At 36.1% G+C, this 17054-nt stretch overlaps 1 protein-coding gene across 3 annotated transcripts in view; it reads right to left on the bottom strand.

Annotated features, from left to right (window-relative positions):
• ASXL2 (ASXL transcriptional regulator 2) overlaps positions 1–17054 on the bottom strand; it is a 126658-nt gene that overhangs the window by 29697 nt on the left and 79907 nt on the right. For all 3 annotated transcript variants that reach the window (XM_027113655.1, XM_027113654.1, XM_027113656.1), the window contains 3 exons: positions 16441–16549; positions 12697–12847; positions 1245–1360 (listed from right to left, as the gene is read on the bottom strand). In XM_027113655.1, coding sequence (XP_026969456.1) covers positions 1245–1360; positions 12697–12847; positions 16441–16549 — 376 coding nt within the window. The remainder of the gene's footprint in view (positions 1–1244; positions 1361–12696; positions 12848–16440; positions 16550–17054) is intronic.

Below are 17054 nucleotides of genomic sequence, written 5' to 3'. Positions count from 1 at the left end.
CCACTTGCAAGTTTTTGCTATTACAAACTTTAATGCAAACATTTTCCTGTGTGTGTGTGTATGTAAGTATGTATGAATACATGCATTTTTCTAAGATAAGTTCCCAAATATTTAACTACTTAGTCATGGGGGATATGCATTTAAAATTTTAATAAACATAAAATTTCTCTCCAAAGTAGCCATAAGAATTTATATTCCACCAGCAAACTACAAGTAGTCATTTCCCCACATACTTGACAGTGCTTGTGCTTGATGTTATAATTAAGCTGTATTATATATACTAATCTGAGGATAAAATTAGTCTGTGTCCTTAATTATTAGTCAAATTTAAATTTACTGATAATTTGCATTTCAAAAAATAGAAAGCAAGTTCTTTGAAAAGCCCAATAAAATAGTCGGCAAGTAACATTGAGAAAAAAGAAGATACATCACAAATGAACAACACTGATGAACAAAAGAGAAACATAAAAAACAATACTATGTACAACTTTATACCAATATTTGAAAAAAAATCAAGTGAAATGGAGCATTTTCTAAGAAAAGTAATTTCCAAAATTGGCTCAAAAATCAGAAAAATCAAGAGATCAGTAGTAGTAGATGAAATTGAAATGCTAGGAAAACAGTTGTAAAAGTGAGATTTGCAGAACTTTCAGGGAAAAAAATACTTTCTATTTTTTCCAAAAATCAGAAAAATAATAGAGGGCTATACAACTTATTTTAGATGCTAAGAACAATCCTGATTCCAAAACTGTATAAGGATAGTGCAAGAAAATAATAAAATCGAAGCTAAAATCTTAAATAATAAAATTCCATTAACATATTAAAAATTATATAAAAAACATATAGGGTTTATTCCAGAGAGCTAACAATACATTAACATTAGAAAGTCTAGCCCTGGAATTCTGTATATTGGTTGACTTAAAGAGAAAGGCTACATGGTCATCTTCATAAATGCTGAAGAAACTCAACCTGAAAATTTCAATACCTACTCTTATTTAAACACACACACACATACACACACCCCTCTTAGCAAATTGGAAACTAATGAGGAACTTTTAAAATGTGATAAAAAGAGTACCTATCATAAACCTATAACACAGAGGTGCATAACTTATTAAATACAAAGTGGGAAACCACACAAAATTTCTCCCTAACGTCCTTTCAAGAAATTTTCACTGACTGCCAGAATCATGCATTTTTAATGTAGGAGATTATAATTCTGATAAACAGAATAGCATGATTACCTGCTTTAGTGCCTTCTTGCTGTGCTTCTGTGATGGAGAAATGACTTTACCTGCTGGAATGGTGGGTGATGGGCAGCCTGACTGAGGAGAGGATGGTTGTGACAGTCTAGACGATACTAGGGGGGAAAATGACAATGAAAAGTTTTGTTATTAGAGTTGATATCAAGCACCATTCCTTCCCCAATCATATGCTGCTACCTGTATTAAGAACTGTGACCAAACACTTTTGGGAAGGATCTTCTTTTTGGAGTTCTACTGCAAACAGCCTCCCTTTTCAGTTTATTTCCTCAGAAAGCTCTAGTGAAGGATGATAGGATGGGGAAGGGATGGATGTTAGTATTCATTACTTTTCATTCTTTAATTTTTCAATAGAACTGACTGAAGAAGCAGGAAGTAGAATATAAACCATGAGTCATCAACTAAGATAAAACTTAGAAAAGATGCTAGAGCCCGTTGGACAGTATCTGTGTTCTTAAGGTAAATCTAATAACAACATGATATTGTGGAAGAGCCCTGGATTGATAGAATGGGTTCCAGTTCTCCCTATCTTTAAAATGGAAGGCAATAAGGCCATTCCACCTCAAACACTACCATAGCTTTAATTTTTATATTCCTTCATCTCTTACATCAATAGTTTTAGGTCTACCCATGTGAAAGGGTACTTTAGGATTTCTCTGATGGAATCAGTGTAGGTTTGCACAGGATGTAACCACTCTTTACTTCATCACCAGCTGTTTTATACCTCATCAGAGCTTAGCCAAACCTTAGTATTACGTGAATGAGGGTTTTCCCTTCAAGGGCCTATACCTCTTAATAATAAATAGCAATTAGATCTTCATGTTCTATAAAGTTCAACAATGTATTATTTATGATATGAGATAACAAAAGAAATTGCTGATTCAGACCCCTTAATAATAAAAATAATAATCACTACTGCTAGTGATGACTCTCAAAGAATCCATGTTTACTAATGCCTTCTTTCAAAGTAGCTGGACTGAAAGGGCCTGGATAGCAAAATGGCATCTCATGGTATGGCTAACGGGTCTAAAGATACCATATGAAGTATGCTGGCAGGTAGCTACCTGACATAAGAATGTAGAAACATGGTTCACTGGAATACATAAGTTTTGGAATATGGCATTTCAATGGACTCTCAGATGTCCTAAGAAAGGAATGCACAGTAGACAACATTTAAAGAGGACAACAGTAGACAATGTTAAGACCTATCTTAAGACCTATCATAGTTAGCTTTAACTTTGTATCCCAATCCTTATAATCAGGTTATATATGGGAAAGAACTGACATACAGTAAGCGTGGCGTTAAAAAAAAAAAATTCACCGTAATATACAATACAAAAAATGGAGTTGGATAATTCTTGAGATGGTTAAGCAACAAAAAGAAACCATATCCTAGTGCACTTAGATGTTGACCAATTTTTTTAAAATAACAGTTTCACTGAGATATAACTTATATGCCACACAATTCACCTAAAGTGCACAATTCAATGGCTTTTAATATATTTGCAAAGTTGTGTAACCATCATCACAATCAATTTTCATCACCCACTAAAAAAACCCTGTACTGGTTAGCTGTCACTCCTCTTTCCCCTAACCCACTGCCCTAGTCCAAGGTAATCAGCAATCTGTTTTTTGTCCCTATGCACTTGCCTATTCTGGACATTTCATATAAATGGTATCATACAATATGTGCTGTTTTGTGAATGGCTTTTTTTACTTAGCATGTTTTAAAGATTCACCTCTGTTAGAGCATGTATCAATACTTTATTCCTTTTTATCATCAATTAATATTCTATTGTATGCACAGCCACATTTTGTTATTCATTAGCTGATTTGACATTTGAGTTGCTCAAAAGGACATTTGAGTTACTTCCACTTTTTGCCATTACGAACACTCGTTAGCAGAATTTTGTGTTGGACAGATGTTTTCAATTCTCCTGGGTTCATACCTAAAAGTGAAATTGCTGTTTTTTCCAGTAACTCTATGTTTAAACTCTTTGAGGAAGTGCTAAACTGATTTCCAAGATGGCTGAACCATTTTTTACAATTCCACCAGAAATGTATGAGGGTTCTAATTTCTCCATATCCTTGCCAACATCTGATATTGTCTGTCTTTTTTATTTCACCAATGTTTTTAAAGGGACATTATGAAAATAAAGCTAACAACTATTAATATTTAACTATATTTATTTTCTTTTTAATGGTTTGCAGAAATCTGAGATTATTCACGTCCTCACCTGTCCCAATAACTGTCTGAAAATAAACAAAACAAACGACCAAGCCAAAATGACCCTATTAAAGAACATAAGAATTCTACTTTGTAGCCTGGAAAAGAGATAATAAAGCTATCTGTAATTAACAGGGCAAACTGTTTGGAATGTTTCCCTTTAAGGCAAAAGCCCTTTCTAACAAATGAATCCATAAACGTATCTCAAAGCCAACTGAAATAAATCACGAAAATTCCAGGACCCACCAATGAGAAATACCTCCCAGTACTTAATGCCAAGCACTGGTCTCATAACTTTAATGAAACTTAAACTTTACTCTAACTTTTAAATATTAAAGATTCAGAACTACAAACAGCAAATAAGATTTAAACACATGTTGAGAAACTCATCTCTTTTAATTCCTTTTAGTGTCTACATTGTCTCCAAGACACATAACTTTATTAAGAGCAACCATGAATTAAACATCGTCTATGTGCCTAATGCTGCGCTAGCTTCATTTGAACAGAATTTCATTGAACTCTTGTAACTACCCTCTAAGATGGGTACAACTTCTCTTTCTACCCCCACCCAATCTCCTCCAATTCTATCCTCTGAGACAACTAAATAATATAGTTGGGATGGCATCCTTGCTGACATTTTTCTGTGCAAAAAAAAAAAAGAAAAGAAAAAATTTCAAGGATATACATTTATAAATAAATAAATATACACACCTGCATATTGTGATGGTATTATCTAAATTTTCCCTATCTGGAAATTTAATTAGCCTGACAAAGGACACAGCTAGTAAGGAGCACAACCGAGATTTGGACTCTGTATAGTTTCAGAATGAGTGAGTACTTGTAGTGAGCTAAGTGGTGGCCACCAAAAGTCATGTCCATGTCCCAACCCCCAGAACGTGGAAATGTTACATTATTTGGAAAAGGAGTCTTGGCTGATTTAATTAAGGATTTTGAGATAAGGAGATCATCGTGGATTATTCCAGTGGGCCTTAAATCAAATGACAAGTGACCGCAGACACAAGACACAGAGGAGAAGGCCATGTGGACAGAGGCAGAGACTGGAGGATGTGGCCATAGGGAAAGTATGTCAGCAAACACCAGAAGCTAGAAAATACACAGAACAGACTTCTCCCTTAGAGTCTCTGCATAGAGTATAGCCCTGATGACACCTTGACTTCCGACTTCTGGCCTCTAGAACTGTGAGAAAATAAATAAATTTCTGTTGTTTTAAGCCTCCTGGTTTGTGGTAATCTGTTACAGCAGCCTCAGAAAAGTAATACAGCACTTAAAACTGATTTTATTTTTTTAAAGTATCAACTCATAGATGTTTACATATTTGAAATGTTTACATCATTAGCAATTATTAAAACTTTGGCACTCAAACTGTGCACTTTTGGGGTAGTGGGAGTTCCTTCAAGTTGTAAACCATCTTTGGGACATGGCCCCAGCAGTATCCAACCACTTCCTTGCTATCTGGCACAGAAAGAGTCCTAGGCAAATCTTGCATAATTTTTTTGCCCAGACTTGGAACACCCCCTTCTCCAAGGAGACCTGATACCTTTTTATTGAAAATGGTATTAAAACACTGCACTTGATGCTACTCAGTTACCACTGGTTCTAGAACTTCTCAGTGAGTGGAACAAAAAAAAAAAAAAGAATTTTTTTCAAAGGAAAAAATTTTTTAAATTCATGCAAAAGATAAATCGGAATTTATGATTACAGCATTGTCACTTAACTTTTCTGATTTTATATTTCTATCGCTTTTCTTCCCAGATAATCCTGGTTTCTAATAACATTACTGTAACTATTAACTTGTTTTCTATTATAGATTTAATTTCAAAGAAATCATATCAATATAATTACTGAAAAGAAGACTGCTGAAGGCAGTTTAAGATTTCTCTGAGTCTGGTCTCCCACACCTAAGACATATCCTACAGTAATTACCTATGTCATTATGTTCAAATTTGACATATACTTGAGTTTGCTTTAAGTTGTTTGATATTTCTAGAAAGTGCATTTTAAATTTTTAATTGGCTTAATTATGTAAAACTATAAAACAAGTTACTTTCATAAGTCTAGCTCCCTCCCCTGTCTATACCACTTTATTACCTCCTTTCCCTTAAAGGAAATAATTTATATTAGTTTTTATCCTTCCATTGTTTTTTATTTGCATTTTTGTTTTGGTGAAAACATAGTGTGTGTGTGTGTGTGTGTGTGTGTGTGTGTGTGTATTTTAATATGTTAACTCACTTCTTTAAGCAAAATAAACCATGTACTAGAAATTGTCCATACCCTTGATTTTTAAAATATAATCAATATAATATATCCTGGGGAAGAAAACAGAAGAGAACATAAGAGATCTTCCTCTTAACACCTGCAAAAGATTCCACTGGCAGATGTACCATAATTTCTTCAGCTGGACTCTTGTTTTGGTAATTTCTAGTCTTTTGCTCTTATTACTACAATGTCTTAACCAGCGGTTTCTAAGGTGTTGTACCAAGAACAAAACCATAACTATCTAAAAATCTTTTAGAATGCAAATTACTAGATCCCAGTCCAGATCTACTGAACCAGAAACTCTGAAGGTGGGGCCCAGGAATCTGCATCATAATAAGCTCTCCAGGTGATTCTGATGCATGTTCAACTATAGTATATACGGAGAAACAGTTTTCCAAAGTGGTTGTACCGATTTATACTCCTACCAGCAATATATGAGAGTTCCAACATAATTTACCACATTAACAGAATAAAGGAAAAAAATATATCTACTGAAATAGTAGATGAAGGAAAAGCAACTGATAAAATTCAACAACTGTTTGTTATAAAATCTCTTAGACTACAAATAGAAAGGAACTAACTTCATCTAATAAAGAGTGTCTACAATAACCTACTGTAGTCAACATCATTCTTAAAATGGCATAATATTCAAAACTTTACCTTATAAATATAGAGAAAAGGATGATTGACATTACCACTCCTATGTCACTCTTTACTGGAAGCCCTAGCCAGTATAACATGGCAAAAAAATAAAACTGCCACTACTCATAAATCACATGTTTGCATATGTGGACAATCCTAAGAATAAACCTATATATAAACCATTAGATTAGAAAATAATTTAGAAATGTTGCTGGATACAATATCAATGTTGGGAGAGGCAATCCCTCAGTGTTGCTACAAGTACTTGCTGGGTATGCCAAGAATGCAAGTCCCTGGATGCTGTATTTACAGTCAGCAACTCTGAGAGAAGGCAGTAACTCTTCCCAAAGTAGGCTTGCTTCCACTTACTATTTAAAAGCCCTGAAAGGAGACACAGAGCTGGCCAACAGGCACATGGAAAGATGCTTAACATGACTAATCATCAAAGATATGAAAGTCAAAACCATAATGAGATATCACCTCACACTTGTCAGAACAGCTATCATCAAAAAGACAGCAAATAACAAGTGCTGGCGAGGATGTGGAGAAACGAAACCCTCATGTACTGTTAGTGGGAATGTAAATTGGTGCAGCCACTATGGAAAAACAGAACAAAGATTCCTCAAAAAATTAAAAATAGAACTACCACATGATCCAGCAGTTCCACTCCTGGGTATTTATCCAAACAAAACAAAAACATAATCAGGAAAGATATATGCACCCCTATGTTCACTTCAGCATTATTTATAACAGCCAAGATATGGAAGCAATCTAAGTGCCCACCAACAGATGAATGGATAAAGAAGATGTGCTATGTATGTATGCACGTACGTACAAACACACAGCACATGCACACACACACACACAACGTGGCACATTACTCAGCAATAAAAAAGAATGAAATCTTGTCACCATGTGTGGCAACAATGATGGATCCAGAGGGCATATTATACTAAATGAAGCCAGAAGAACAAAGACAAATACTGTATGATTTCACTTATATGTGGAACCTAAAAAACAAAACAAATGAACAACCAAAACTAAACAGAAACAGAATGGGAACTCCTTGGCAGTCCAATGGTAAGGACTTGGCACTTTCACTGCCGTGGCCCAAGTTCAATCCCTGGTCAGGGAACTAAGATCCTGTAAGCTGTGCATTGTGGCCAAAAAAAAACCAAAAAAAACCCCAAAAAAACCCAGAAACAGACCCACAGATAAGGAGAACAAACAGGTGGTTGCCAGAGGGGAGAGTGGTGGTGAGGGGAAGAAAGAAACAGGTGAGGCAGATTAAGAGGTACAAACTTTGTTACCAAATAAATGAGCCACAGGTATGTAATATATCCTACCCTATGGGGAATATAGTCAATAATGGTATAATATCTTTGGTGACAGAGGACAACTAGACTTATCATGGTTATCATTCTGAAATACAGAAATATGGAATCACTATGTTTTGTACCAGGAACTGACAGTGTTGTAGGTCAACTATACTTCAAAAACAAACTCATAGAAAAAATGATCAGATTTGTGATTACCAGAGGTGGGGAGGTTGCGGGGACTGATGAAGGTACAAACTTCCAGTTAGAAGATAAATAAGTACTAGGGATGTAATGTACAACATGATAAATACAATTAATACCACTGTATGTTATACATGAAAGTTAAGAAAGTACACCCTGAAAGTTCTCATCACAAGGAAAAAAATTTATTTATTTATTTATTTATTTTTTGGCGGTACGCGGGCCTCTCACTGTTGTGGCCTCTCCCGTTGCAGAGCACAGGCTCCAGACGCGCAGGCTCAGCGGCCATGGCTCACGGGCCCAGCTGCTCCGCGGCATGTGGGATCTTCCCGGACCGGGGCACGAACCTGTGTCCGCTGCATCGGCAGACGAACTCTCAACCACTGCGCCACCAGGGAAGCCCATGACATACAGTTTTAATGCAATCCCGATCAAAATCCTAGCAGGTTAATGGAAGCGGGGGCCTGTGAAAACTGACTAGCTGATTCTAAAATTTACATGGAAATGAGATGAGCCAAAAGAACCAAAAACTCCTGAAAACCAAAGAGCTTAAAACTCTTTGGTTCTGCAAATAAACTAACTGCTTAAACAACAGTTCTCAAGATTATATCCTGAACTACTAGTCCTCCAATGTGGACGGCGCAACAGAGTCAAAAGCACTCATTTAAGAACTTATTTAGTATCTGATTGGAAACAAAAATGCTTGCTTTCATATAAACATATAGACATAACAAAAGATTAACAAGTTCTGATCAAAAGCACTCATTATTTGATTTAAAAAACCAAAAATGTCACACACAAAAACCAAACAGCGACCTAGTAGAGATCTTTTTAAACTCAAATTTAAGAGTTTTCAGAAAAATATTTGAAACAAATTTTAGAACTGAGGCTTATTAAAGCCAGTTTTACACAGTTTACTGGAAGTAGTTTCAGGCTGTTGGATACATATGTACCATCCCCTGAGTATAAGATCATAAGGTACCATCTTTCAGATACATTATAGCACTGGGAATTTTCCATTTCAACAAATGATTAACATATTGAACAAGGTCAAAAGGGTAATGGACTATTCATATTAGATGCATTTGAATTAAAAGCTTTAGTAAATAATCTCTGACTTAGCATTTTGGTTTCTCCTGAAGACATTCAATGGGCCCCTCTGAAGTATTAGAGACACTATCAGAAATAATGGAGCAGTAATATCAAAATTGAAATTGAGCTTTATATAGTTGAAGGATTAATAGTTGAAAGAGTGCATGGTCAAAAACAGCAATCCTTCTCTTAAGGGAGAGTTTTATTTTCACAGTAGTCTTTCTTTAGAGGAACTTCATTTCCAGAAGTAACAGACCGTTTTAGTTCTAAATCCCTTCTCCTCACACCAAGTACAGTCTACTCCAAACTGAGCAGGCTGTGGCTCCTGATTACATTCAAACAGTCCCCTAACCAAAGATGAAGAGGCCTTACCTGAACACCTTCCCTTGCTTCTGGGTACCCTAACTATCCAAGTCCTAGTAGTGTAGCTGTCTTTAATACATGACAAAGCTAAAACCTCCAACTCAGACACTAATCACCCCAGGAGAGAAGAGAGCATCTCTCCCAAAGGTCTCTCACCATATAAGTTAACTTTGCCCAAAGGAGTTTTTCTCTCCAGTATACTTTTTAAAGGTGACATTTCTCTCTCTATATAATCATCACTATTCAGTAACTTAACACATATATAAATGCTGTTAGAGGGCAGACAGGTCTACGGTATTTTAAGTAACTCCAAACACACTATGTATCAAATTCCTGAAGCAGTAAAATTAACATGAGCTCATGTTCCTGGAAAGAATTAGTAACACCTTATAAGTGAAAAAGCATATTTCACTTAATTTTTTTTTTGACATTTTGAAAGCAGACCAAAATTTAACAAAACTTTTTTCAGAAGATAAAAATAATGCTTTTGCAGTTGCTTCATGCTGCAGTATTTATATTTTAGGGGAAAGGCAGAGACTTCACTTAGCTACAATCCTACAAAAAAGCAACAGAAAAGTTGATTTTAATCATTTTTCTGGCGTTATTCCATCTTACCTTGGATTGGAATTCCAAAAAGCTCGTCTCTGAACATTGTTTCCTGTCTGAAAATTAGGAACCAGAACTACAAACTTCTAAGTTCTTCCACCTTACACAGAAATCAATAAACCAGTGTTAACATTGGACTGAATTTCAAAGTTCTATTCTCTGTCCCTATCTGGCTAAAAGGTATACCTATATCAAGAGTTTCTATCGATTTCCAACTAGAAGTATCAGTTTTGCTGTCAGAGCTCTTTATTTTTGTACATAAAAGGAAGTGGGTTTTGATACCATCTCAGTGTTCTTCCTGTCTTACAATGCATTTGAAATAAAGTGATGTCAGATTGAGAGTAAAAGCCCTAAATAAGAAAAAGGAATAGGCGCATTTAGTTTGTTTTACCTTTATTAACTGCAACTGACTTAGAACTGCTGTGCAGCACGCTGCTACTATCACTGCTAACTACAAGTTTTCCATTTTAACTTGCACTGGACTATAAAAACATTCATAAATATATAATATAAACCTAAAATTCTACATTTCTATGCCTATGTCATATGCATGACCCATGAATGAGAGAAGCACATCCTATGAGAGACTAAATCATTCTTCATTATTGCTAGCTCAGCATTTATCCATTTCTGAAGACTATGAGAGCTGCTAGAGTAGTTAGCATGTCCATATGCCATCATGTGCACCTCTCATCTCCACCTTCCAAACACCACATAAAGGCCATTCTATACTCAGTTTAATAGGCTACAATCAGAAAAGATCTTTACTGAACATCTCATCTTAATGTAAACTGAGGCTAAGTAATATTGTGACAATTTCTAGAAGAATGAATCAGAGGCAGTTCAAAAATAATTTATGTGGACCACAATTTTGAATTTGCTGTTACCTTGCTGTTAATATCTTCTATTATTATGCCAAGGGTGGGGCAAGGTTATACTATTTTAATCTACCCATTAAGCTACAGACAATGGGGTTCTATTGTTATTTTAAATCCTCCCGTATCATAATACATTTAGAGAGAGCCTTTCACAACCACGTAACAACCACTACTTCAAATAGCCACTGCAGTTATAAAGCAGAAACTGACACACCATTGTAAAGCAATTATACTCCAATAAAGATGTTAAAAAAACAAAAACAAACAGCCACTGCAGCATATGAGCTACTGAAAAGCAAAGACTTCCACAACCAAGGTTTTGTTCCCAGTTTACTAGTCTGACCTCCTTTAGTATCGACTTCCCTGTTTCCAGCCACATCCAGATATTATGAATCTAGCTGTCTCTCTTGCCTGATGACTTGGCTTGGTTCCTAATCCTAGATCAACAATTCCCAAACTTAAAAAGAAAAATTTAAACTGGGGAGAAGCCGAGGAGAGACAGAGCCCTTAATACTTTTGGCTCCATCCTTCCAAAAAAAGAGGTCTTTAGTACACTCTGAGAAACGTAAAGTCCTGGACACATCTCCTTTCACTACTGACAGGAATTACTTTAAAAAACACATATCAAGAATATGTCACAGGTCCCAACCTTGCCTTGCCTTTATTCCATTTGTTCCTAACACATGATGTCTGAGCTGCTCTCTAAGTGGTTGTGATCTTAAAGCTAGGATCCTCTGGTTTCAAAATTTGCCCAACTTGCAAGTGTAGTAGCTGTATGAGAGAGCACAGATAATGTCACCAATTATCTAAATCTTCTCCAGGAGTAGCACACACATTAACACAGAAATGATAATAAAGAAGATGATTTTTCTGTTATAGTTCAAAATCAATAGTTCTAGAGGTACTTAAAATTAATGAGTCAAGTATTCCAACAAGCATCACTCTAACTTCTAGATCCAAAGGCAACTCACCTATGACTCAAACGTAAGAGGTCATCCAAGCTAGGGAAACTCCTGGATGTCTATTTTGCTCTGGAATATCACTATATCAGTCCTTATAAAGGAACCAGCATGAGCTGGCTTAAAATCTGCCCCGCCATGTATGGCTAAATTTATCAATATTGGGATAAAAACGATTTGCCCTCTTCAAAAAGACTCCTGACAAGGAGTTACAAATAATTAGAAGAAGAGGTAATAAAATGTATCCTTAAGTGGAAAATTCATCCCAGGGAAGCTGCAGCAACAAAGATATTATTCCCTAAAGAAAGTTTTTGGGTAAGTTATGAAGCAGAAACCAAGCAGGAGATGAGAGCAAAGACCAGCAGACTAAATTTAGTCTTTGCCAGTAGAAATGAAAAGCATTGCTTTCCTAGTAAGGAGAGAGTTCTTAGAGCAATTAAGTCCTCAAATTTTAAAAGAAAGCATTAGAGAGGTAAATAAAATAAGAGCATCCTAAAAAAGGCTACGGGCAGCCAAGAGCTAAAAATAAACCCCGGTAAAACCCAGAGCCATGTTATCCAATGTGATGGCCACTAGCCACATGTAGCTATTTAAATTTTAGTTAAAATAAAATTACAAATTCAGTTCCTCTGTCACACTAGCTATATTTCAAGTGCTCAAAAGACACATGTAGCTAGTGGCTACTTTGTTGAGTTGGACAGCGTAGATGCAGAACACTTCCATCACTGCAGGAAATTCCACGGGACAGTACTGATCTAACTGGTAAGGGAAAGAGACTAACTGACGTGGGGTCTAGAAAAAGAGGAACTATTAACAAGGGCATTTGTCCTACAGCATTCAGTACTTTATGGAGGGATCAGGTGGATTTACCTTTCCTTTTCCACCTGCTCTTTTTTCCCTCCTTGTTGCTGCCACCATCACTGCTGCTGCTGCTGTTCTCAGAACTCTGGGAATCTGACTGACCATCACTGCTTTCTTCTGAACCTTCTGATAGCTCTTTCACCCCATCCGGCACATCTTTCTGAAAATGTAGGCATCCAATTAGGATTAATCATTACCATTTCAGCAAATAGGAATTAAATTTCTGATATGCATTGTTGTGACTTTTAATTGTGCTGATTAATTTTTAGTATCATAAAATTCAGTAGCAGAACCAGCAATAATTTCTGAATTCCTGTCATCTCTCTTCTTTGGGTCAAATTAGTTAATGCTTCCATCCATACTCAAAGATAAAAAATATACATGACAATCTTATGCAGGCACAACACAGAGGCTTAAATTGGACAAAAAACTTGGTATATTTAAATCCAGGTAAATGATGAAATGTTCAGGATAAAATCTATATAATAACAATTTTTAAAAATGTATGTACACCCATCATCCATGTAATATATATATATATATATTTGTGTGTATGTAAGTACCATTACGTATTATAAAAAGTCTGGATAGCAAGTGATAGTGCATTATTTGAATCTAACTGGTTCCAAAAATTGGTAAGTAGAAAGAGTCAAACACAAAAGGAATGGTTTAAAAAAAAAAAAAAAAAAATCACACGAATCTTTGGTTTCTGCACTGGACAGTGAGAATGCTAATCAGAAAGGACACCTGTGTCAGCCACAGTATGCGAGAGATATAACAGGGTAGTTGTAAGATCAAGAACTAGGAAATTAAGACTTTGGGGGTTTGAATTCTGGCTTTATCTTCTCCTAATTATGCAGCCTTGGTCAAAGTCTTAAACTCTCATGCCTCAGTTTCCCTGTCTATAAGATGGGGTGACAGTACCTACCTTAAAAGATCATTCTGAAATTAAATGAGTTAATAAATATAAGATGCTTAGAACAAGGCCTGGCATATGATAAGAGCTCAATAAATATTAGCTACTATGTATTTATGTAGTATGTGAAATATATACATATAAATAAACACATTAGTGAATGTTATTTCTGAGTTATAAAACTATGGATGATTCTTTTTTCTTCTCAATATATTTTTTGTTTGCCCACATAATTTATTTTTATAATCAGATAAAAAGTAATTCTGACACATGACCCTCCTATCTATAACTAGTACTCACAACATTACAGTCAAGATAGTAACCTCTGATCTAATAAGGAACTGTCTTTTTCCACTTACGTTTATACTCTAGTGCCATTTCACATGTTATACACTTTCTTAAAATACATATCCTTTCCTTCAAAATACAGGAAACTTTTATAGAGTTAGTTGCAAACAAGACCTCTTGATCTGTAAGTTCAACACGCACTTTAAATACAAATATAACTGTCTTCTTCTTTTTTTTTTTTTTTCCGGTACACGGGCCTCTCACTGTTGTGGCCTCTCCCGTTGCGGAGCACAGGCTCTGGACACGCAGGCTCAGCGGCCATGGCTCACGGGCCCAGCCGCTCCGCGGCATGTGGGATCCTCCCGGACCGGGGCACGAACCCATGTCCCCTGCATCGGCAGGTGGACTCTCAACCACTGAGCCACCAGGGAAGCCCCCCCTAACTGTCTTCTTAAACTTGTGATCCCTCCAGGATCAACTCATGCCCCAAATCTTAGAATCACTGCACCCCTTCTTTTACCCACTCCAAATAGTTTATGTTTCATTTCTCTAATGTTCCTTGCCTCCATCTCTTTCACCACTCTCACAGTTTAGGCCAATTATCTCTTCCAAACAATCATAACCATCCTTTTGACAAATTTTCTTGCTTTACTCTTAAGTGTATCCTACTTGAATTATCTTCCTAAACATGATTTGATCATGCTATTCTCCAAAAAAACCTCTGCCGTTTCCTCAACACATACCTACCCTCCCTCCTTCTCTTTCTTAACCGCTCAGTCAGGTTTTCAAAAGCCTCCAAAGTTTGTTCTTCACCTAACATTTACCCCATCCTGACTCCTTACCACACTAGCCCACACACAGATTATGGTCTAACCACTCCAATTTACTTTCAAATCCATTCTGAATCCTTTTATCTGTGCCTTTGCTTAAGCTATTCCCTTGTCCTGGAAGGCCCTTCCTTCCATTATTTATCGGCCAAAGTTCAACTCAAATTTTACAACTTTAAAACAACAGAAAAACAAACTAAATCTTCCAGATCCCTTTATTCGAGGTTCATCTTTACTTCTCTATGCTCTCACAGTACTTTACAGCACTGTGTGTTTTGTGAGCATGCTATTATTTCAGTAACTATGTGAGCTGCAAGAGATCAGGGACCATAGTTTATCCTTCTTTATAGCCTCTACAGTGTCAGGTATAGAATAGGCATTTAATAAATGTTATTAACAATACAGAAGGTCTAGAACAACTAAAACCTAAAAGAAACACAGAAAGCTCTATGTGGGACTAGATCCCTGTAACCCTGTGAAGTTCAACAAGGTGTTTTAAAAGGAGGTATTATGGGTAAGTTAGATCTTTTTAATGTTAGTGGGCTACACACAACCAGTGAGCACAGAGAAGACTACAGCCAAAACTAAAAAGGTAAGAGGGGACAGAGTCCCACATACACATGGACATAGTCATTGCATGCCAAGCATTAATTCTCCTTCTGCTGATAAATTTTCTTTGGGAAACAACCCTTGCCTCAATTCATCAGGCTTGAGAGGGCTTAACCACACTTTCACATCAAGGGTGATCATGAACCGAAGAGTGGCCAATCAGAAGACTCCATATGTTTGGTAACGGCAATCATTCTGGTATAGGCACATGGGCCAAGCCAAACCAATTAAGCCACATCAGAACTAACTAAAGGGCTCCGGCTTCAGTTCCTGAGACTCCTTCTCTCCAGACTTACAGATTGCAGAGTGGGGGCTGGGAGTGAAGTCATGTACCATGAGGAGAGGGCCTGCCTGAGACTGAAGCCAAAAGAAAGCGGAGAGACCCATCCCTGATGACAATCATTTGAGCTCCCGAATTCAGGCTGAGTTTCCCTAGAATTTTCAGTTATGTGAACTAATAACTTCTCTGTTTCACTCAAGCTCATTTGAGTTGGTTTTTCTGTTTGTAACCGAAAGGACACTGATAAGTCAAGGTCCCTTTTTAGTGCAGAAATTAGAACTTAGCAAGCCTGTTATGGTAAAAGAACATGGGAATTCAGTCAGATATGGATTCATATTCTGGTTCTGATACTATCTGGCCAACACTGAGCAAGAAAATCCAATCTTCTGAACTTTGGCTTTCTCTATCATAATAAAGGAATAATAAACACAACTCTGAATTGTAATGGAGAATTAAATCAGAAAGTAATATAAAGCATCAAGGCTGTATACTCCACAGTAATACTCATTATTATTTAAATATGTGACACCCTTTAAAAGTCACTGGAAGTCATTTTCATTTCATCCTTTCAAAATAATACTATGGCAAAGAATGAAAAAAAAAAAAACTATGGCAAAGAATGAAAAATGAAGTTACTTCTCCAATCTACCTACAGATGGTTACAGAGTAATTAAAAAAAAAAATGTATTGGATACAGGATTGAAAATTTTACCTCTTCCTGAAAATAAGCTCTTCAAGAACAGAATTCTGTCTCTATGATGGAAGTATTATTCATTACACGTAGTTACTTCCTGTTTTCACTTTTAAAATGACTCCCTAACAAAAATATTTACCTTCAAAGTATACACTCCCATTCTACCTGGAACCTTATAGAAGATGCCCTCTTCACCTCGGGAGTTTGTGTGCAGCATTGCATTCAGGCATGCAAGAGGGGAAGTTCCACTGCCAAAAAAAAAAAAAAGAGAGAGAGAGAGAGAACACAATGATTAGTTTCTGTCTCTGAATATCCTATGTAACACTGAATTAAGATAAAATTAACAAATCAACACTCATTTGACATAAACACATTTTATAAACTAAAAAAAGTCTATAAATCTAGAAAGGCTGCCATGGAGAAAATGGATGTAAAATTCCTTCCCAGTTATCTAAAGAAAAAATAATTCTATAATTTTCTTAATCCCAATTTAGCATCTAACATTTCAGTCAAGACAAATTTCTCTCACAGAAGCATCACAAATATATCTCTAAAGATTCTATTTCACTTACAATTTTATTTGTTAATACACCTCAATAAAGCTGAAAAAAAATTTTTTAATCTATTTCATTTAGCACAAGCCTTAAATGCCCAGAAGTAAAACAGGGAAGAAAAAGAAAACACACACAGAAATAAATAATATTAATCTCCCTGCATACTGCTGCACCAGACTGAATCTGAGTTATGGAACGA

Source organism: Aethalodelphis obliquidens, unplaced genomic scaffold, assembly GCF_003676395.1.
Source record: "Aethalodelphis obliquidens isolate GAN/ISIS:26980383/991018 unplaced genomic scaffold, ASM367639v1 scaffold12, whole genome shotgun sequence".
Lineage (NCBI taxonomy): Eukaryota > Metazoa > Chordata > Mammalia > Artiodactyla > Delphinidae > Aethalodelphis > Aethalodelphis obliquidens.
The sequence above is the reverse complement of the archived record's forward strand: the minus strand, read 5'-3'. Positions and strand labels throughout refer to the sequence as shown.